Raw genomic sequence first — 23,950 nt, 5'->3', positions numbered from 1 at the left:
TCCTTGATACGACAAGACAACCATATGACATTTTTTTCCTTGTACGAAACGACAGGACTCCTTGAAACGACAGTAACGACAGGACTCCTTGACACGACAGGACAAGCATATGGCATATTTTTTTTATTTCTCCAATCGCAACGTTCGTGAAACTGCCGTTCCGATTGCGGGAGGGTATTGAGGATAAGGCAGTTATCCTATATGATAGAATATCGAATATAGTAAAGTTATGTTATAACTAGGCTATATGATATAAGATAGAAGTCTATATGAATTAGGAAACCTATGAAGAGTAGGAGATCTAGTTTGTATTATAAATAGAGGCGTATGTCCACGTATAACAGAACACAATACAAAACACAATATTATATTTTCCCTATCAATAATATATTTTAACAAAAAACGAACAAAATATGGTTTATACACCCGGGTACACAATGCTCAGTGTGCACCCTAAATTTAAAAGAACATATAGTTCAAATGCAAAGAACATATCATTCATATCCATAGAACATATACTAAATGAACATATAGTTCAAACCCAAAGAACATATAGTGCAAATATTTCATTTGTATATGTACATTGAAATCATTCTTCATGTTCTTTAGATACTCAACAAATGTTCTTCAGGATGCACAATGAGCATTGTGCACCCGGGTGTATAATCCAAATTGTGAAGAACGACATAGTGCAGAATTGGTGGTACGGTGGTACGTTCGCTATAATATTAATGCACAGGAGGTAAACCGAGGCTATTATAAATATGCAAAACCAAATGATGTTCGTCATAAAGGAAAAGATAACATGGGCTATACAAGCTACAAGCTATACATTAGACCTAATTTCGCACAATCATGCCCATCAAATTATGCATGGTTCAAATTCATACAAACAACAAAAACATGAATCAGTTCCTTCTTAAAAATCTCATCACATTAGGAAAATAATTAAGTTCAATCCAACCTTCTCAATAAGTACTCAACTTGAACATCCTTTGTTAGAGGCATAATCCATTTCCCATATAGATTGGCAACCAAGCTGGGTTTGATTTTGTAAGCAGGGCAAGACTCGTCATCGATAGCATCTGGGTTGACCGGCACCTCGAGTCCAAAGGTTTTGGCTTTCATTTCAACTCTTTTCTGTACGGCAAGTTCCACTGCCTCATACGTCAGTAAATTCATCAATTGTTCCTTGTCCTGCAACATTGAGTTCAGTACAAGCATCAGAGAGGAACTTCTAGTTCTAGTGCACCAATAACCCGAATCTTTTTGGGATTTTCTAACTGTGTTTTTCAAAATCCACGGTGTACCCTTCATTTTCAAAAATTCTACATGGTTCCCTTATACTTTAAAATTTTATTAGCATCCTACACGGTTCCCACATGTTTGCTTAACTTTTTTTCCTTTTGTAAAATTAATATGAGCCACTTATGGCAAGTTAAGCACAAAGATGGGTCTAACCTTTTAAATTCTTCACCGTTTATGATCTATAACTTTTTTTTTCCACCGTTTAGAGCATGTACATTGGTTGGCTCTTCAAAAGAGCTCTTGGTGGGCTCTCCACTCTCTCTCTACAAGACACACACAAGAATTCACTCCTAAAAACACTCAACATGGTTGCTTCTTCAAGTGAACTCTCCTATTAATCATTTGGTAGTCCATAATTATTTGTTTCTTTAACCAAAGTTATTATCCACTTTTCAAAGTTACTCCCCACTTTTCAATAAGAATCAACTCTTGGAGGTCTCTTGGGAAAGAACTACCCCTTGAAGTAGCTCTCCATGAAGAGCTTCTCAAGAACCGCGATGTTGGTTAAGAAATAATTTTTGTTGGAGATCTACTTGGAGAGCTATTTAGAGAGCCACTCCAAGAGCCCTAATGTACATGCTCTTAGAACCTACTTTTTGTTTTCCGACTAAAATTAACTAAAGTAAACAAAAGATCAATCCTCTTAGATAAAATGTTAGTCCCTTGGTTTAAAATAGTAAAAAAAGAATAAATAAATAAATAAAAATAAAAGCTCAATTTCATTTTTAAGGGTCTTCAATCCTACTGACTAACGACTCATTTTCTCTCCCTCACCCAAATAACCACCGCTCCAACCACCACTACACCACCCCCTCTCTCTTCTCTTGCAATCAACCACCCCTACTCCACCTTTCTTCTCTTGCAATCCTACGGAGGAATTTTTGGGAAGTTTTTTATCTGTTGAAGTTGGTTGAAAACAAGAATGACATAATAAGAAGAGCTTTGTGTCTAATGCCCCAAACATTAAGGGGGCGTTTAACCCTCCTCCTCACCGTCACAACTGCCAACATCTGCTCCGTAGCATCATTTAGGTAATTTTCCCCTCTTTCTCTCTCTTGTTCTTCACATGCAAGTTCATCAATGGCTGTTAATTGAATTGATTTTTTTTCCTGGAAAAATGGAATTAATTTGATATTTTTATTTTTAACAAGGTATGATTTCATGTTTGGAAGAGAATCATCTCGCAAGAATTGGAGCAAATTGATTTGTACATCGAAAGAACGGAAATCGAATTTGGTGTATCAATCTGTAGTTTTGTTTTTGGGGCAAGGATTTTTGTTGTTGTTAGTACATAGTAGCTGGTATATTTAATAAACGATTTAAATATTCAATTCTGAAATTAGAATTCCGTTAATATTGGTTAATTTGAGGTTTTGAGAAGGCGACATTGCATTGCGTTGTATTGCAATACACTGTTCTTTGAGAAATTGCCTAATATTGGTTAATTTTCGTTTATATAATTTTTGTTTGGAATTAATTACACTTGAATGTTTTTCTTTATTTTTTATATTGTTTATGTGGTTAACGGTGAGTTAGCCTTGGGTTAACCTACCGGAAAGTTGGTTTGAGTTCTAAAGGGTGAAAAAAAAAGTGAAAGTCCTAAAGGGTGAAAAATATGAAAGGTGGGTCCCCATTCTTTAGCTTAACTCCACTTATGGCCCCTTACTGCCATAAGGGACACACACGTCTTTCCTCCCCTTTCCCCCACCGCACATCCTATCTTTCCCCACCGAACCCCTCTCTTCCTCCTAGCTCATCTCTCTACACTGACTTCCCATCTATTGCTCCTTCACCGGTCACCACCACGACACCACCCCCACTGTCTATTATTTCTCTCCCCTCGTCTGTACCTCTACACCCTCAACTTTGTAGCATTTTCTTGAATTTCTTCCACAAGTATATGGGGGAAGATTTGGAGAAGGAGCATTGGATCTGATTAACGGGAAAGCGAGGAAGTAGTTACCAGTGTTGGTGGGTAGAAAAGGGGCAAGGGAATTTTAAAACCTTAGGGGCATCACAAAGACTTATTCAAAATGATGGCACAACTTAGATTAGTTGGAAAACCCTTTTTTTAACCCATAAATTCCTTACTTGTGCTACAATAGCAGCTGTGTAGATATCAGGTGAAGCTCGAAACTTTGCCTCTGCCACGTACTTGCCATAATGCATTCTTTTAGAAAGTGCCTGCAAACAAGGAGCCAAGGAGATGAACATAACAGAACTGTCTAGCACAATGTCCTCACACAGGAAGAAAAAAATACAAATATATTTACTCTTGTCCAGCTGAAGGTTCTGCACTCAATCCATTTAGAGTTTTTACTGCGAATTCTAAAAGTACTGTAGTTATCACTTTAGAGATTAGTTTTTAAATTACCAACAATATGATCGTCAGAAATACAGAAGTGGAGATCATGGTAACCAAAAATAACAAGCATCACAGATCGATACTCATTCATATGGCATTCCAGAAACTCCGTACGACAAAAATATAGCAGGGGAAAAAACAAGAAGACTGACGAGCTAGTAAAGACCTTGGCCTTAGTGATCAATGCAGCCCCTTGTTAATCAATGCTAGTAGAAGCTAGCCAAGATTAGCAGCATGATTAACATGTACTCCGTATATAATCCTTCAGAACAGGTTAAAAGAAAAAATGTGTACTTGAAACACATCAGCTGTAAATTAACATAGCTTAGACACCATATACAGCAAACAGTGATTTGCAATAAATACACTGCTTAGGGGGAAAGATTGAAGCATCTCCGCTGGCAAACGTCGGGAGGTTGAGGGACTCCAGTAAGAACCTTTTCTCAGTAAAAAAATTTGAAGACATTCCATTGCTATAAATTTTGTCCATTTCCGATGGAGCCAAAGATTCATTTGTTCTTTTGGCTATGGAATGTAATGGACTAAATCAAAATGGCTCTTAAAACCTCTTCGCTTCCTTTCCATGAAGTAGAAGATGGTCGTCCCGTTGTCGTCCCGTTATCGCTTTTGGGTCAATTGGAAACAACCTCTCTCGCTTTTTGGTCAATTTGCAGGGGTAAGGTTGCGTACACTCGACCCCCCCACCCCCCTTACCCCGCTTCTTGTGGGAGCCTCTTTGAGGCAATGGGGTAATGATAATGAATGATTCCGTTGCTATAAATGCTTAAAAGATAAGGTTGTACACATAGACCTCCTCAGATCCTCAAATGCAGAATCTTTACATGCCTGTCGTTGTAGGTGTAGAAATACAAACTCATATTTGATCTAAGCTGTTGGAAAAATGAAACTACTGAAGTACCAAAATAAGATAATAGATAACACAGCTGACCCACCTGTGTTGGTCTATTACAGGCGCAGCAAGAAAAGGAGCAGGCACCACAACCACAACAACAACAATGAAGAGGCAAGGGAAGTACAAGCAGGCACTAACTGACAAGGAGAGCAGAGGAAACATTAATGTTTTGTACCAGCTTAGTTTGTATAAATAAGAAAAGAGAGGAAAGAGAAAGGCATTGACAAATTATTTGGTAGATTAGAGATTAGCCACAATCCCAGGGAAGAAGGCAGAGAAGGGGTTGTTCCTATGCTTTTGGCAAGGCCTTGGAGAAATTTAAGGGGATATTTGAGTTACCTTCCTTACTCCGCTTCTTGCATGAGCCTATTTGAGGCAATGGGGTAAGTGCAGAAAGACAAAAAAGGCTAATCGGAGAAATGTTAGAAGCAGGAATCATCAAGCCCTCCACTAGCCTTTGTTCGAGCCTTGTTCTGCTAGTTAAGAAGAAAGACGGATCTTGGCGTTTCTGCGTGGATTACCGGCTAGGTTGCATAGAAACGGGTACGGGGACGGGTACCGGGACAGTTACGGGGACAGAAAACGGCAAAATCAAAATTGCAAAAAACGGGTACAGCATGGTTCCGCAAAAAAAAAAAAAAAAAAAATAAATATATATATATTGACTAAAATAGAAATAGAGTACATGAAATAAACAAACTAATGAAAAAAGAAAAAAAAAAACTCCGTATTTCGTATCATTCATCATTATCATTATCATTACCCCATTGCCTCAAAGAGGCTCCCGCAAGAAGCGGGGTAAGGGGGGTCGGGTGTACGCAACCTTACCCCTACAATTGCAGGGAGGTTGTTTCCAATTGACCCAAAAGCGATAACGGGACGACAACGGGAAGACCATCTTCTACTTCATGGAAAGGAAGCGAAGAGGTTTTAAGAGCCATTTTGATTTACTCCATTACATCCCACAGCCAAAAGAACAAATGAATCTTTGATTCCATCCGTATTTCGTATGAATAAGAAAAATTCAAAAATAAAAGTTTGACAAGGACAAAACAAAGACTTGATAATAACTTACATCTTTCCTTAGAAAACTAAATAAATAAATCTCTCCCCTCAAAAAGGACAAAACAGAACACAACTGTAAATAAATAAAAGAAAATACTAAAAAAATGATAAAAGGGAAAGTGTCGGCCAACTGTAAATAAATAAAAAAAAAATACTAAAAAAAAAATTAAAAGAAAAAAATTAAAGACATAATAAAAGGAAAAGTGCCGACCATACTAAAAAAAATAAAAGGGAAAGTGTCGGCATTCTTCTTTCTTCGTCTCTTCTTCCTCCTTCTCTACCACCATTCTTCCTTCTTCATCTACTTCAATATGTCATCTCTTCTTCCTCCTTCGTCTCCTTCTCTACCGCCATTATTAACAAAAAAAAAAACCCGTCTTCTTTCTTCGCCATTCTTCAATTGCGGAGACAACGGATGAAAAGTAAAACCCTAAAATGTGAATTTGGGCCTCAACTATGTCAAAATCATGTTGGGTACGTACCTTCCTATTAAAAACGTACCAAAGCCGTCCCCGAATTTATCTGAACCGTACCCAAAAAATACCCGCGTAACAGCCTGGTTGGATTCGCCATGGGTATGTATCCTGGGCGTACCCCTACCGTACCCGGTACGGGAAACGGAACTTCTCAGACGTACCCAGGCTTCATAGATTACCGAGCTCTCGACAAGGAGACCGTTCCCGATAAATATCCAATTCCCTTCATTGATGAGCTCCTAGATGAATTGCACGGGGCCACAGTATTCTCGAAGCTAGACTTAAGGGCCGGGTATCATCAAATTCTTGTGAAATTAGAGGATACACGTAAGATTTCCTTCCGCACTCACGAAGGCCACATCGAGTTTTTGGTAATGTCGTTCGATCTCACCAACGCTCCAACGACTTTCCAATCACTTATGAATGAGGTATTCCGGTCATACTTCAAGAATCGTGGCAGTAAACCAAGAGAAGATATGGGCCATGAGAGAGTGGAGTAAGCCAAGGATTTGGGGGAATCGCGGGGTTTCTAGGGTCTCACGGTGTCACGGTCCAAATATTTTGACACCAGATCGTGCGGCACGCTCTTGCCTATGGGGCGACAAGGGCGCAAGCCTTGTGCGGAAATTGAATCTCAAAGCTCGGGGCACGAGCGGGTGTTTGCTTCAGAATGAGCACTCTTGCCTATTGGCGACAAGAGCGAGGGTCGATTAGGGCGCTTGTGTGGGCAGGCACAAGCGGGACCGATGACGAGAATGTATTTGTTTTGGTGGAAACTTTGTGGAGTCTTGGGGAGCTTAAAAACATGCGGCAGCACAATATCTACAAAGGCTAACAACAATGCAAGTGAATAAGCAAATGCAACTTCTGATGAGAGATATTGGTCCATACCCCTCATTGAAGTTTATTTTGAATTAGCTAAAAACTGTTGGATTGACAGAAACATAATAATTCTATCTGAAGCCTAAAAAACTACTCCCTCCGTCCCAGATTAGTTGTTACACTTTCTTTTTTCGTCCGTCCCAGATTAGTTGTTACACTTCTAAATTAGGAATGATCCCACAATTATTAAATTGTCTCTCTCTTCCTACTAAATTTTTTTTTTGTCCCCACACCCTCTCTCATTCAATTAAAAAAATACCCCACTAACTCCTATCACATCTACTTTTTCAATAAAATAATAATTGATAACCAAACAACCACTTATCACCTAAATCTTTGTGCAAATGTAAGTGTAACAACTAATCTCGGATGGAGGGAGTATTAGAAAGATCCTGGAAAGTCAAGGAAGGTTTTGATTCTAACATACTCCCACACTTAAGTTGTCGACGACCTCGTCGACTTACAATAATTACAATAGATAAAAGAAAAAGCTCTTATCCTAAATTTTGCAGTCTCTTTTGCGCAGTTAGTTGATGGCGGTTGCTGGAGTCTTTAAATCTGGTTGTGCCTTGATTGGTTGGTGAGTTTCTGTGGGAGTTTTGATGAGTGTTTCTCTTTGGAGTTGATGCTTCTTGTGAATCCAATTCTTCTTTCTTTCTGGTTTCTTACTTACTCGGAGAAGTTGGGCTTGAGCTTACATCCCGATTCTTGTGTTTGTGGCGAGGTGGTATCTAAAATGTTGCCTTTCTTGTTGGCTCCATCACTCGCTTTGGTGGGTGTCTGGTGCAAGTTTGTTTCTGGGATGTTGCCTTCTTCGCTCTATTACTCGCATTGCTGAAAGATAACGGCCCTTGTCTTTCACTTTTGTGGGAGTACCTGTACTTCGGACAAGACAAGTTTGTCCACCTGCTACAAGCAAAGAATTCAAGTGAGGCATTACAACTGCTTTGTTGGTGCGGAGGAACTCCAATCCAAGCACAAGGTTGAAGTCGTCCATGTTGACGGCAGTGAAGTTCATTTTTCCTTCCCATTCTCCCAACTTTGTTTCCACCTGCTTTGCCACACTGTGAATCGGCTTGGCTTTAGAGTCAACGGATTTCATGTTACCGCCTCATTCCTTGAGTACCAACCCCGGGCTTCTGTTTCGGTGACAAAGTTGTGAGAGGCGTAGGTGTCGACCATGGCTCGAGCTTTCCTCCCATTCACTAAGAGGTCCACATACATCATATTTGTGGAGCTCTCTCTTGTCTTCGGGGCCTCTTTCCCCATTGCATGTAGACGAAACTCATTATGCGGGGCTCTTCGTCCACATTGCATGCTTCTTCTTCTGTCTCATCCGGGGTTTCATCTACGGACATGGCCGACAACTTTCTTTGCAGGTTGTCAATCTCCCCTTTGTGCTTGCACTCCCACCATTTGTGTTGGCCTCGACATAGCAAAAAGTTAAGCCTACTAATGTTTTCCGAGAGCGTGCTGATCTTGGATTCTTTTGTGGATAATTAGGAGTAAGGGCTCCCCACATGATCACGTTGCGCTCATTCTTTCAACCCGTGAACAGAGTTGAACAACCGATCCTTCTCATTCATGTCTCGAATGTCCAAACATGCAAGTCGAGTATTCTTTCACATAGTCGCGTATGGATCCCTTGTGGCGGATCTCCTATAGCTTCATTCTTGCAACAAACTCAGTGTTTTCGGGGTAGAGATGATCTTTGAGTTCCTTCTTGAACTTTTCCAGGTATCTATCTTGACATTCCCATTTTCGATGCCAGCGAGCTTTGTGCGCCACCCTAGTTTCACATCATCCGACAAATGCATGGTCGCAGTATCCACCTTTAGATCGTCACTCAGCTGACAAATTCTGAAATACTACTCCATGTCGACGAGGAAGTTATCAACTTCCTTCGAGTCTCTAGCGCCGATGTAGTCTCGAGGCCTTGGAGGTTTGATCTTCATCGCACCACCTCCACCCGAATCAGTCCTTGTAACGCGCATCAGGGTCGCGCACTTGTCTTGTGCATCTTCAGCTTGTCCCTTGAGAAAGCCAAGTTGTTCATACAGTCAGTCCTTCTCTTCTTGCATGAGCTTGTCGACCGCATTCTCGAGTCTCTCTATTTCTTTAGCTTGGCCAATCATAATTTCCTCGAGTTCCAGCTCCCTGACTTGCCCTCTAGCCATCTAGCCAGGCTAGTCTTTTTAAGATTGATCCCATCTTAGATTGCTTGGTCGGGTCTCTTGATGCCTAGGTTTGAACCTTAACTGTGATACAAACAATCACGGTCCGAATGTTTCGACACCGGATCGTGCGGCGCGCTCTTGCCTATGGGTCGTCAAGGGTGAAAGCCTTGTGCGGAAAATGAAACTCAAGGCTCTGGACACGAGCGGGTGTCTGCTTCAGAATGGGCACTCTTGCCTATTGGCGACAAGAGCGAGGGTCGTGGGTCGATCGGGGCGCTTGTGTGCGCACAACAGGCACAAGAGGGACCGACGACGAGAATGTATTTGTTTTGGTGGAGACTTTGTGGAGTCTTGGAAAGCTTAGAAACATGCGGCAGCACAATATCTACAAAGGCTAACAACAACGCAAGTGATTAAGCAAACACAACTTCTGATAAGAGGTATTGAGGTTTATTTTGAATTAGCTAAAAATTGTCTACTAGAGACATGTTCTTGGTCCAAGGGCGAGAGGAAAGTCAATATACAAAAAAGAGTTGATGGCAATTTTCTTCGCAGTTGAAAAATGGAAGCATTATCTTCTTTGCAGACATTTCGTGATTAGGACCGATCAACAGAGTTTAAGGCATATTACTCAACAACAGAATTGGGGCCGATTATCAAAAGTGGGTGAGTAAGTTGACTGGTTTCGATTTTGATAATCAATATAAACCCGGATTATCTAATCGGGTGGCTGACGCGCTTTTAAGAAAAAAGTGAAGGGGAACTCGAGTTAGGAACACTAGAATTGGGTGCGCTACTAACTTCATAGGCGGTGGACTAGGAGGCATTGGAAGAAGAAATTAAGAACTATAGTGGGATGGAGAAAATTAGACACGAGCTGAACTTGCTGGGTTTGTTTTGGTGGGGAAAAGGCTCTTATACAAGGGCCAAACTGTGATGGCCATATCATTGGCTTTCATTCCGCTTTTACTGCGTGAATATGATGATATTCACGGACTTGGGGGAGGGGGGGGGGGGGTAACTTACCTCCGCCTTACCTCATAATGGTTTTGGTTTGGGATGAGGAAAGGGGTAGCAAGGTATGTGCTTGAATGCAGAGTGTGCCAACAGAACAAGCACTCGCAACACTCGCAACAGCTACCTACGGGCTTGTTGCGACCATTACTCGTGCCTTCGGTTGTGTGGGAAGACCTCACCATGGACTTTATTGAGGGCTTACCTCTTTCAAAGGGGGTTGATATCATCTTAGTTTTGGTTGACAGGTTATCGAAGTATGCACATTTCATTGGGCTTAGACATCCGTTTACAGCCTTATCAGTTGCCGTGACATTTATTCGCGATATTGTGAAGCTACATGAGTTCCCTACATCTATCATCTGTGACAGGGTTTTTTCTCAATACTTTTTGGAAAGAACTATTTAAACTCCATGGCACCGAGTTAAAGAGGAATACATTGTATCATCCCCAAACTGACGTTGGCCGTAAACAAAGGCTTTGAAACTTACCTACGTTGTTTCGCGGGTGAGAGGAAGAAATGGTCCAAGTAGCTCTCATGGGCCGAGTAATCCTACAATCTTTCACCCCACATATTCACGGCCATGACCCCATTCAAGGTTGTCTATGGAAGGGTCTGTTACGGATTGAAGCAATGCAAACACCAGTGGATAGTAATTCGAGAAAGGGATGGATATCTAGATGAACTCAAACTCAACTTGCTGCGTGCCCAGCAGATTATGAAAAGCAATGAAGATAGAAAAAGAAGGGATGAAAACTTTAAATTGGAGATAAAGTCTTTCTCAAATTGCAACCGTACCAACAACGCTCATTGGCTAAGAGGCCCAAACAGAAGTTGTCAGCCCGTTTTTATGGCCTATTCGAGATTATCCACAAGGTTGGCACTGTGGCTTACAAACGCAAGTTACCCCCCACTAGCAAGATTAATCCTGTCTTCCATGTTTCACAACTCAAGAGAGCTATACGGGAGCAGGTAACTCCATCATCCTTGCCTTGCCAACACGAAGGTGAGGGCACCATGGTGTTGATTAAGTGGAAAAGGTTGCCCTTGTTTGAAGCTACATGGGAAGTCGCGGCCTTGATCAATGATCGTTTTCCGGACTTCCACCTTGAGGACAAGGTGTTTTGTTTGGGGGCGGGGAAGAAAGGGAGGCAAGGGAAGTACAAGCAGAAATCGTTCGCACTCACTGACAAGGAAAGTAGAGGAAACATTAATGTTTTGTACCTGCTTAGTTTGTATAAATAAGAAAAGGGAGGAAAGAGATAGACATTGAATTAGTAACCTAAAGTTAATTACCTGTAAATTGCAGCCTAAAGCTACTAAGTTTTGTAAACCTTTCGACCTTTGAGTCTTTGCAATCAAACGATCTTTCTCTCAATTTCTATCTTTGTGTCTGAAGCCAAACCAGGGCTTTACAAAAAATTACGATCGAAAATGCGTTATCGGTCGCTGTAGCTGGAATAGTCGCGGAGTTTCGGTAACGAAAATGATGCGTTAGTCGCGGAATGTCGCGATTGTCGAGGTAAGAATTTAAAAATTGAAAAAGAAGCACCATGTCAGCCCCACTCACCACCTACCCTATTCCCCCTCCCCTAAAGGCCTAAACCGTACACGTGACATAATTAAATGAATTCCTTTGTCCACCTTCTCTCTCCTCTCTTGTTTCATATCTGAAACTTGAGTTCTCCACTCTATTAGAGTGGAGCTTCTCCATTTCTTTCATTTTTCCCTTCCTTTTTGTCGAAAACATGGGAAATTCGGCTGAGTAGATGTGAGGCTAATAATGTTTAATGCGGACAAAATTGGTTTGGACGGTAGAATAGGCTGAGATCTCGCCCTTTTTTAAAGCACTTTTACAAACCGGTATATATCGTATCGTCAACCTCCAAAACCTAGTTAACTCGGGCGAGTTTTTGCACCATGCCTACGATACTGTTAAGACAATGACCTACCTCGATTGGAAATATTCTCTTCGTACCTTAATATTGGCCCCGCTTTTCTCATAAAGTCGTCCCTTAATACTAGCCCCGTTTCTATAAATGGTATACTTTTACTAATATATTGACCCACATATATTCCTATTTCCTAAAAGAACATTAAAAACTTCAACCCTCCAACACATTTTCCACTAACTATATTAAAAAAAAAAAATACCCCACTATCAAATACTTCCTCCTATTTTTAATACTTGCAACGTTTGGACTTTTTACACTATTCACATAGTCTACTTTGTCTATTGTTAGTGATTTATATGTAAGATAAAACATAGTCGTGTTGGATCTTGTTAGATTCGTCTCAATGTTTATTTTCAAAATATCAACTTTTTATAATTTTTGCTTAATGAGAATTAAAGATATTAATGATTAAAATTTTGCATTGACATGCATGAAAGTGACCAATGTTGCGAGTAAAAACAAACGGAGAAGTACCACCTAATACATTAATAAGTCAATTAAATTGTCTAAAACTCTATGTCGGTCAAAGCGGGGCGAGTATTAAGGGACCGAGGGAGTAACATTATTCGAGAAATGAAACCAGCCCAGCATACTCAGCATACTCAGCAGTACAGCAAACTCCTCCCAGAAGCCCGTGAATCCAGACTCTTATATTACATCCCAAAGCACAGGAAACATGCAGCATACAAGATCAAGATATCTAAACCAGCCACGCACACAATTTAAGAGGGTTCAGACTTCAGAATAAGAAAAAATCTGACCAAGGAGAAGGAAAGATGGGGACAAGCTCCAACATGGCCACACAAATAAGAAAACAAAAGAACAACTGATAAGCAAGGATTAAATTACAGTTTGTAAGTGTCTATTTCTCATTCACACAAACGCAGGCACCAACTTCAGGAAAACATACAAGTAAATAATAACAGATTTGTGGGAAACTGTGTTTTTTATTATACCGTTACACTGGGTCAATATAACTAGTCAAAATATTCTTACCTGTAAGCATATTGTGTCGCAGGTAGCGGAAGAGCCACAGTTTCCGTCATCTCCATCCTTAACAAGTCTTGGCAGAAGTTCTTTGAAGTACATATCCCAAATTATTTTGTTTATATTGATTGAATCAGCGTAAGGATGGAGAACCTACACAGAAAGTAACAATATTTGACATATTTAGAATCAAATGACAAACATAAGTCTACTAATAAACAACCCATTAACATTTATTTGCATCAGAGAACATACATTACATATGAAAGATCTTAGGACTACATCCAATGTATCTGAAAGAAAGAAAAAGGGCTTCCTATTTCCACTATTCTTATTGCTGCATCTTCTACCAATAACATTTATAAGACCGTCTTAAAGCATATTAAGCTTCTTTAATGAACTTTTACGAAAAAAGGAGACTCGGAGAGTGAGGAGGGGTGGGGGGAGTTCACCACTGGCTGTCGAGAACAGTGTATAAAAAGGCGCGCCTAGGCTCTGAGGCGCAAGGCGATTGGAGCCAGCGCCTTTCATTGTCTAGGCGAGGCGATTTCGAGAGGCGCACCAAGGAGCAAAAAGGCGCACTTTGAGGTGCAAAAAAGGCGCACCGACCAAGGCACACACCATTTTTTCACTTGTTTTTTTACTTTTTATTAGGGCGCCTCATTGAAAGGCGCCCCCCTAAGGCGCTGGGAACTCCAAATTGCCTTGTTGCGCCTTGAGCCTTTTTATATATTGGTCGAGAAAAGTGCTTAGAAACTGATGATTCAACATTTCAACAATAAAAATGGGGAAACAAGTCTGCTGTTTTCCTCTACACTCTCCGGGCAACTTTTTGTTGTCTTTTCATCCTATAATTCTCTCAAATAATTCAAAATGATCTGATACACCCTGAAAAAACAATTTGAATTTCTCTCTCTCCCTCTCGATATCTCTGTGTTTGGTATTTTTTGAAATAAAAGAAAACTTGAACAAAGTTTAATTTTGTTTCCAGATTTTGATGGTTTCGTTTACTCAGAGGTAGCGAACACGGAGCAATTTGGGAAGTTACCATTCATATGCTAGTGAATTGATTAACCTAATCAAGATTATGTGTTACACTCTTTTTCACGAACAGTTACATTGAAGGTTATTATATGCAAGGATGTTAAACTTAATCAGTAAGAATGTGATGGTCAATCCGAAATTCAACAGTTAATCAAGTAAATATCTCAGAACCAAATTAGTTCAACTACAACAGCAACAGGGTAGCCACCACCAAAAAACAGCCTACTAAGCAAAGCTTACCAAGTGTTGCGTATGTTTACCTAATTGTCATCATGGAGACTATTTGAAAGTCAAGTCTACAAAACTGATTTAAAAGCCTCTCTCACATAAAAGTCTTATATTCATGTACACCCCTGTCAGACCTATATGTTCTCTTCATGGCTTACATTAACATCTGATTAACTTACACGATCTATCATTAGGAATACAGTATTAAATCAAGAGCATGAGATCAATGACATTTCTTAATACCACAATAATTTTCTGATAAATAAATGGATTATATTAATAACCGAGAAAGTAGTACAAGCAACAAGGACAGGCTGTCCTGCCAACAGGAAAACTACACATTGTTACCTGATTCGCTAGTATGAGGTTGGGTACGGGTTTGCAATTCACTGCCGCTAAATCAGGCCGAAAATGTATCATTTTCATGTTTTAATACGCTTTTTTGGTTCGCGGTTCATGTGGTGTGGAATTAGGCAACACTTAACCCAATACTGTTGAACACCAGTTGAGTGACTCTTGAAAGCCACAAACGTCTTAGCCCACAACAACGCTAAATTTGTGGCAATAAATCATATGACATAGAAACTCAATAGAAGACACAGGAGTTTCGCTCCAACCCCAAACACCACGTAATTTCCATGAAAGAATTGCACCATAGCATGTTAGGAACTCCTCCCTCCCCCTACCAAATCCTCTAAATAAATTTGCAACCTATACATAACCTCTAAGGGAAAAGGCTCCTCCAAAGGTAAATCGCCATATCATTTTGTACATAAACATGCGAACAGTAATCACTATTAGCAAAGAAAGAATATGTACGCTGTAAACCCAATCACGGCCTTTGCGTTTGGAACATGTCATAAGTGTCAATCCTGCCTAGGAACAAAGTGAACACAAAATCCCCAACCTTAAGAGAAACCTTGCTTTCCAAATGAAGTTAGCTACTGGAAAAGCAGGAGATTGAGAGGGCCAATTTAGGCAAACTAGAAAAGATTTACATGTAAAAGACCTTGATCCATGAATCCCAGTCCACACCCTGGAATCCTCCTCAATACCAAAATAATGGTCTGCGCTTTCACACTTTTCACTCTTTTACCGTAGAAAACCTTTATCCGAACTCACTAGCCTTTTCCACAATTTATCTAAACTTATTGGCGATTTTCTGAAGTTACCCTAACATATTTCAGTTACTCGCCCTTATCTGAACTTATTCTTCATAACTATTTTAAATGAACAAAACAAAGCCTTAGTTCCAGTGTCCTACATTATCTATCTTCCTTCCACGAGACTACCTAAACCAATAACAAATGCAATCTCCTTTTTCATAAATGGAGTTTTGAAGATGGATGTCATAAAGAATTGCATACAAATTATTGCCACATAAGTGACAATCAATATGTTCATCACGAACTAAGGATGAGAGGATGGTGATGCTGTTGCTGCTATCATTCTGTACAGTGAAAAATAAATTCAGAAAGAGGAGGGGGGTTAATGCATTTTTCATTACCTGAGGGTATTGCAGAGGTGGCAATAGGGGTTCAGGTAAATCATCAGGGAAAAAAGGATGCTCATCCGGACTCTTATATCTTCCCATCTAAATGCAAAGATGAAACTGTCAAAGGGCAAGCACATACATATTATTTCTAAGTGGTCCAGAAAATATGATACCTTAGCATGAAGTTTTTCAGTTTCCTTGAGCATGAACTCAATCAAAGACCCATGAAAACCATGCAAAGGGAATGCATCAGGGTCATATGTGTCTGCATTGTAACAGAACTGTGATCTCTCAAGAAGACCGAAAATTATACTATCTTCCTGCCGAATCAAGGAGTTCCGAATACCATCCAGGGTCAAGCTTTCACTCTCATCAACTCTTGTCTTAGACTGCACACTAAAAAAATGAAATCTTAAGTTAATTCATTAACTTGAACTTTCACTAGAACCTCACTGATACATTAACAAAAACTATCACAATCAAGTCAGACAGTTGACTTGTGTGCCATATATTTTCCTCCATAGATATACATTGTATGAGAACTTGAATTCTGTCATGTTAATTCTCTGATATAAGGCTCTTTATTTTCCCCCACTGGTTCTCTCATGCAAGAGGTATCCAACTTTTTAACTGTCCACATGTATGATCCTTAAAATAATTTTTAGAGAAAGATTTCCAAACAAGGTAGAGCACACATGTCGAACACTTATATGACATCAGACACTGGTGGCAAGTCCTAGCTAAAGCAGCATTAGTAGCGCTTTCTGATGATATAACAACAACAGAGGCACTAGGAATAAAAATTCATTCCCATACAAGCTCAGATCACGGACATAAAACAAGAAAAACAAAGACAGCTAAATATAAAAGAGGAACCAATTTTACAAACAAATAGTTGTATTAAAGAGCAGGAAAAAGAGACACCATACCCTTGCCACTTGTCACTTGTCAACTTTAACATAGAACCTGATTCTTTTAGTATTTTTCTATTTTTGAGAGGAGAGTAGAACTTGTTTCGAGTAAAACTACTTTTCTATGGGCAATTTAAAGAGAATCAATAGATTCCACAAGAAATTTGAAGAGAATTAATAGATTCCATAGGAAAATTTTAGAGAATCAATAAATTCCATAGGCAATTAGAGAGAATCAATATATTCCAAAGGTAATATGGAGAGAATCAATATATTCCACAGGCAATTTGGAAAGAATCTACATATTATTATATACCATAGTCAATTCGGAGAGAACCGATAAATTCCTTTTCGGGAGCAGGAATGCAGGATCAACCTTACGACTTCTCATTTACGCAGTGATTGGTCTGGAAAGATCATCATCCATCTCAGTTGACGAAATTTAGTCTTAGGAAAGCGTTACAAAATGTTTCAAGAAACCCTTTCCCCTCACATCTTCGAAAGGAACTGCAGAACTTGTTTAAAAAAAACAATTTTCCCAATCGACAATGTCTTATTTTCAACCAAAACATGCCTAAATTATAAGATCTTCCGATTGAGTCAACTGGCAACTTATTTCTATTCGTGGCAAAATCGAATCAAACCAACAACATTAGCTCCATTCTCAGCCATTTTCAGCAAACTTCACCGGTTTGCAAACTATATTCTCCACTAAAATCAATGACTAGACCAATTCCAAAAGACAAACACCAGCAATTTCAATGAAAATAAAAAAAAAATTGTACAACAACCCACTAAGGCTAAATGATTAAAGAAATAGACCAACATCAAAAGCAACAAAAGAATTCCATGAAAATATGCCAAACAAAAAAATAATAAAATCACACAAAAAAAAAATCAAATAATGGAGCAAGTTAAGCAATGTTGCAGAAATAATTCAACAAATCAATAAGTAAAAACAACGGGAATAAGTACAAAAAAAAGGAAGAAATGGTTTTATACCCAGCAATAATTGAAGAACCATTTGCAGATTGAATGACCTTCATTGATGAACTTGCTCTTCTGCAAAAGCTGAAGCTGCAATTTTTCCCAGTTTGAAAAGGCAGAAGATTAAAGGGGTTCCTTAATTTTGCAGGGTTACTCCCAAAATAAGCTTGATTTTGAGGGTTAGAAGTCAACATTTTTGCCTCCATTGATGAAGAACAAAGATACCCAAGTCAAGATTTGAGCAGAAGGAGGGGTGAGAATATGCAAAGATTGTTGAAGAAATTTAGTGGGGTTATGCAGTGGTTTTGGTTTATATACAAGTAAGCAAAAGAAGACTAGAAGAGACGTTGGAGTTTGACAAAGTGTTAAAAAAGGAGGAGAAATAAGACATTAAGAGGCGGAAAATTTACGAAGAAATAAGTTAGGTGGTGATGGAGAGAAAGGGGTAGGTATGTGTCCAAGCCAAGAAGTGGAGGGCATGCATAGTATGAAAAGTTTGAAGTATGCCCTCCAATGTTAGGCTAAAACACTAACTAAAGCGCTAAAAATCGCCCCAATATACTTAAAATCGCCTTATCATTTTACATTTATATCTTTATCCTAACTTTTTATTTCTCCCCCCAACTTTCACCTCTTCCGTTATTGGAGAAAAGAGATCCACCGCCGCTTTCACCAACCAACCACCACTAATTACCACGCATTTGTCCGTAATTCACCGTTTATTCGGAAAAAAATTCACTGACTTATGCATTTTAAGTTTGTATCATGATACAAACTTATGAATTTTAAGCTTGTACCATGGTGCAGACTTATGAATTCTGAGCTTCGACCATGGTATATATAAACTTATGAATTTTAAGCTCGTACCATGGCAGGAGCTTAAAATGCATAAGTCTACACCATGGTGTGAGCTCAATATGCATAAGTCTATGTTATTTAAGGGTTTAAATTTTTGTTGAAATTGAATTAATTTACCCAGAAAAAAAAATTAGAGACTTGTAAATTTTGAGATTCGACCATAATATAGATTTACGAATTTTAAGCTCCTGCCATGGTACGAGCTTATTTAAACTTATATCTATTTTAAACTTTATTATTTTTATCGCTTATAATATTTTTTTTTCTTTTAACTTCTATCTCCTTTCTAGTTTGTTCTGGGCACATTGACGATCTCCTTTGACGATTCATGTTAGCCGACCCCAAATCATTTTGGGACTAAGGCTTTGTTGTTGGTGTTGTTGTTGTTGTTGCCATGGTACGAGGTTAAAATTCGTAAGTCTATACCATGGTCAAAGCTCAAAATTCACAAGTCTGTACCATTATACAAGCTTAAAATTCATAAGTCGTCGAGGTTCCGCCAGTAGACTCGCACATGTAACAATATGCAGTGGTCAGATTGACACCTCGGAGGTGGCGGCCGAAGTGGTGGCGACCGGAGGTGGTGGTGGTCATAAATGTGGTGGGAAGGTTAGAGGTGAAAGAAGGTAAACGAGGAATGTATATATAGGAGGGTAGATAGGTAAATAAATAAGGCAATTTTAAGTAATATAGAGCGTAAATAGTAAGCCCAAAAACTAATGAGAAAGATGGCAATTTATTGGTAACAATTAACACAAATTATGGCAATGGTTGAGGTGTAGTCACTTCTGCATACCTTTTTAATACGAATTGGGTCGTATATGGTGGTGAAAAGTTTGTGTCATAATTGTTAAGTGAGAAGTGGCGGACATGCATACTAAATTAATAATTAAATAACTTTTAAAATGTGTCATATCATGTCTCACATGAAAATTAATGAGAAAGATAGTAATAAAGCAGAAAAATGTACTCCGTAACATAATTTTAGGAAAAGATTGAGGTTAGTAAGAAGTTTTTTGGTTACCATGTTGTGTGGCGAAGGAGGAATGGAAAGAAGAGTAAGGTATCTGTTTTTCATAAAGTGGAAAACATGAGCATGTTTAGCAAGAGGAAGTCTAAATACATATCTAATCGCAACACACATATCAGAGTAAAAGAAAAAATAGCAAAGAGACAAAAAAAATTGTTGGCATTTTTTTTTTAGATTGATTGTAAATACGAAAAAATGAAGAAATTGTAATTTTGTTTTTAGAAATGGTACTTGTTTTAAAAGGAATGGTACTTGTTTTTAAAAGAAATTGTATTTTTTTAAAAAGAAATGATATTTGTTTTAAAAGGAATGGTACTCGTTTTTTAAGAAATTGTACTTTATCTCTCCACTTTGTCACTTTCTCTCTCTACTGTTTCTCCTTCTCTCTCTTTTTTCTCATTCTCTCTCTACTTTTTTCTCTTTCTCTCTCTTATTTTTTGTTTAGACTTTTGTGTTTTGTCCTTTCCTCTTGCATTTTCCCCTAATTTGTCCTGTTGTGGATGATATGTGTGTTGTCACACATATCAGATATGCGCCTCTCCTACCTCTGTTTACCAACATCCAAGAATTGGTGTTCAAAAGAGATAATAGAATAAAAATATACTCCCTCTGTATTTTAAAAGAGATACACTTTGACCGTCACGTAGTTTTAGGAGCGTGAGTTGTATTTATTAAAATAAGATGAAAGTGGAGTAGTTGATAAATTATTTATTATAGTTAAAAGATGATGTGAGTAAATGTGTGGACCACAAGAAAGAGAGAAATATTAATATAATGGTGAGTGGGGACCAAAACATGTCAAAAAAGGAAAGTTTATCTCTTTTTAAAATACGTACGTTTAAGAAAAATGTATCTCTTTTTAAAATATGGAGGGAGTATAAAATAAGTAGAAAGAGGAGAGAAAAAGGAAGAGAGAGATTGAAACAAGGTTTTCATGAAAACCAGTTGGAAAACCAATTTCATGTAAGGAAAGTTTGACTAGTGGCATATGGGCACTACTATTATATTGTTTTGTTTTTTTTAACTGCAAAAGTAACATTAAATGTGCAAAGTGGAGATAATATTTTTGGTGTTTGCTAAATGTTGTTGGTGTTGGGGAGAGAGAAAAGATAAAATTCTATATTTTATTAGGTTGATATCTAAACTCTTGGATGTTTCTAAAGAAACATTTTAAAGTGTGTCGCCCCACGTTTTACTTGGGAATTAATGACAAATATATAAATTGACTAACCGGATTCAAGGAAAAGATCAAGGTTAAATTAAGAGTTTTTTTTTTTTTTCCTGTTACCATAATATATCACGAAGGAGAAATGGGAAAATATACTTTTTTTTGTTAACAGAGTATGTGATAATCATGCATAATAATAGAGAAAAGATTAAGTTTTTCCTTGCTATGTTAAATTTGAGAATTAATAAGAGAGATATAAAGTAAATAGACTAACCGAATTCGAGTAAAAGGTTGAGGTTATATTGGAGGGTCTTTTTTTTATATAATATAATTAACTCAGTATGTGACATATGAGGAATGAAAAGAACATTTATGCATGTGTCTAAGGAAGATGTGGCAAGCATGAATAGTGGAGTAACAGAAAAAACTTTGAAACTTTGCTTCCAACTTTTCACTTGATTATGTTAAAAAAAAAAAAAAACTTTTAACTTGAGAATTAATGAAAAATATATAAAATAGAATTGACTAACCGAATTCGGGGAACAATTCAATTGATGTTAAACTAGGAGTTTTTATTTATTACTCCCAGTGGCGTATCCAGGATTTTAAAACAGGGTAGACATTTTTAAAAGAAAAACAAACTACAAAATTTATTAAAAACCATACAATAAAAATGACAATTTCACAGTTCAACCGATATAAAATAAAATAGAATAGATGCCTACAAAAGTTCTTGTTCCTATTAAAATTACAGTTGTTCTCGCCGAGTCCTCATATTCTGGAAGCGGTTTAATATATCATCGTCACTTATTTGTAGAAATACATCTTTCTCTATATAAGTAACTAGACAATCATTTAGCAATTGGTCTCCCATACTATTCCTCAATTTACTCTTCACAATAGTCATTGCAGAAAATGCCCTTTCTACAGTTGCAGTTGCCACTGGAAGAATCAACACCATCTTTATAAGCAAGTAGATCAGGCGATATGTATCATGCTTTGTTGTCTCAACAAGTTTCTTGGAAAGTTCTCCAATATCTTTCAAACCCTCAAATCTATCGTCTCTTTGCATATCATGAATAAAATTATCAAGCTCATCCTCAAGACAGAGCAAATCAAAACTTGAAAACTCATTAGGATAAAATTCGGCAAGTCTAAGTAACTTTGACTTGTCAAAAGAAGAGAAGGAATTGACAGGATTTAGACATGTCATACAAAGAAGAAGCTCCATACTTACTTCGTCAAATCGATGATTAAGTTCTTGAAGTTGTAAATCAATAATTGCCAAAAATACCTGAACTCGAAAATGATAAAGATTTGTAACATGTTGTTGATTTCCACGTTTTTTTTCTTCCCAAATGAGCATACTCTTCATCCATATTAGGAACACCGATGCCTCTTTTATCACAAAAGGATATCACAGAAGTCAAAAGAGATTCCCATCCATCTTCTCTCATTTGTTGCAAACGTTCTTTAGTCACTTTCACAAGTGATACTGCATTAACAATGTCTTGATCTTTTTTTTGAAGTGCAATATTCAATTGATTTGCCACCCCAAATATAGTCTTCATCAAATGTACCATGAAAATAAAGTCGAATGACACAAGTGCATCACCAACACGATCAGCTTTTGCACGATCATCTGAATTAGGGGGATTTTCAAAAATCATGTCTAGTACCTCACATATCGCCGGATGCAAGACAATTACATTCAACAATAACTTATAATGAGATCCCCAACGAGTATCACCCGGTCTTCCCAGTCCAAGTTGTTGATTCAAACCTTTCCCACTTTCAATTTCACCATCTTCAAATGCTTTTGCAACTAATTTAGTTTGAGAATCATTAAGCATTTCTTGACGCTTACAAGAGCCTCCAACAACATTCAACATAGTAGAAAGAAGTTCAAATAACCAACCACAATCAACATTCTTTTTGGAAACTGCAACAAGTGTTAGCTGGAGTTGATGGGCAAAACAATGAATGTAATATGCAGATTTTGTTTCATTCATAATCAAAGTTTTGAGACCATTGGAGTCTCCCTTCATATTACTAGCCCCATCATAACCTTGCCCTCTAATTTTAGTTGGGGTTAGTGCATACTCAGCAAGTATAGAATAAATTGCATCCCGAAGAGATAGTGCAGTAGTATCCTTAACATGAACAACACAAATAAATCTTTCCACAACTACTCCTTTTTTTATCAACATAACGCAAACAAAATGCCATTTGCTCTTTACATGACACATCACGAGATTCATCAACCAATATACCAAAGTAATCATCACCCAACTCCTCCATAATTACTCTAATTGTTTCTTTGGAACAAGAATTAGCAAGGTCTTTTTGAATCAAAGGAGAAATCATTTGATTATTTCCTGGTGCATTTTTCAAAACAACTTTCGCAACTTTTTTTTTCCTTTTAGCATACCACTTTAAAAGTTCACGAAAATTTCCCTGATTAAAAGAATTTTCACTTTCATCATGACCACGAATAGCCATACCTTGAAGTAAAAGGTATCTCAAACAATCAAGTGAAGCAACCAAACGTGTTCGGTAATCCTTTCTAGCTTGTGGAGTTACTGGAGATAAGACATTTTGAATGGATGTTTGTGGATCAATTAAAGCATTGTATTTCTCCATACACCTATTGTGAACACTATTAATAGCACCGACATGCTTAGAAAAAGCATGTGGTCTATTCCAGCCTTTAAAACCTTTTGAAACAAAAGTATCATGCCCATCACCATCCATAGCACCTATATCATCTCTAAACAGATAACAAACAAAGCAAAATGCAGCTTCTTTTGCAATACTATACTCAAGCCAAGTTTTGTAAGCATCATACCAGTCAGGATTAAAACGACGCATTCCACCTCCAACAAATCTTTGTTGAAAATCGTGATCACGTGGTTGGACAACTGTTCTTTGAATATATGCTCTTCTAACTGCATCTTGATCATCAGGATGATAATCACTAATTCTTTTCCTCAGTCCAGGATCATATGAGAGAGAATTGATATCAAATTGAGTTACTCTTTCTCTAGTTGGAGCAGTTGTATTTGGAGCGGAAGGGGAAGCTTCAT

General features: G+C 38.1%; 1 protein-coding gene and 1 pseudogene across 1 annotated transcript; both read right to left on the bottom strand.

Moving 5' to 3' along the window:
- Positions 1 to 728: 728 nt before the first annotated feature.
- Positions 729 to 18,213, bottom strand: LOC110788537 (chorismate mutase 1, chloroplastic). The gene is made up of 6 exons (XM_021993176.2): positions 17,824 to 18,213; positions 16,084 to 16,306; positions 15,923 to 16,009; positions 13,153 to 13,296; positions 3,400 to 3,492; positions 729 to 1,197 (listed from the first exon to the last, which is right to left on the bottom strand). Exons 1-6 carry the CDS (start codon positions 18,012 to 18,014, stop codon positions 955 to 957), a joined length of 981 nt encoding a protein of 326 aa, XP_021848868.1. The 5' UTR covers positions 18,015 to 18,213; the 3' UTR covers positions 729 to 954.
- A 3,318-nt stretch (positions 18,214 to 21,531) lies between these two features.
- Positions 21,532 to 23,950, bottom strand: LOC110802760 (uncharacterized; annotated as a pseudogene).

Source organism: Spinacia oleracea, chromosome 5 (genome assembly GCF_020520425.1).
Source record: "Spinacia oleracea cultivar Varoflay chromosome 5, BTI_SOV_V1, whole genome shotgun sequence".
Classification (NCBI taxonomy): Eukaryota; Viridiplantae; Streptophyta; class Magnoliopsida; order Caryophyllales; family Amaranthaceae; genus Spinacia; species Spinacia oleracea.
The sequence above is the reverse complement of the archived record's forward strand: the minus strand, read 5'-3'. Positions and strand labels throughout refer to the sequence as shown.

Coding starts and splice junctions, on each gene's coding strand:
- LOC110788537 (XM_021993176.2), bottom strand. CDS start 18,014: ATGGAGGCAAAAATGTTGACTTCTAACCCTCAAAATCAAGCTTATTTT. Junction 3,493..13,152: donor GCGACACAATATGCTTACAG/GTAAGAATATTT, acceptor CCTTGTTTGCAG/GCACTTTCTAAAAGAATGCA. Junction 1,198..3,399: donor CAGCTGCTATTGTAGCACAA/GTAAGGAATTTA, acceptor TCAATGTTGCAG/GACAAGGAACAATTGATGAA.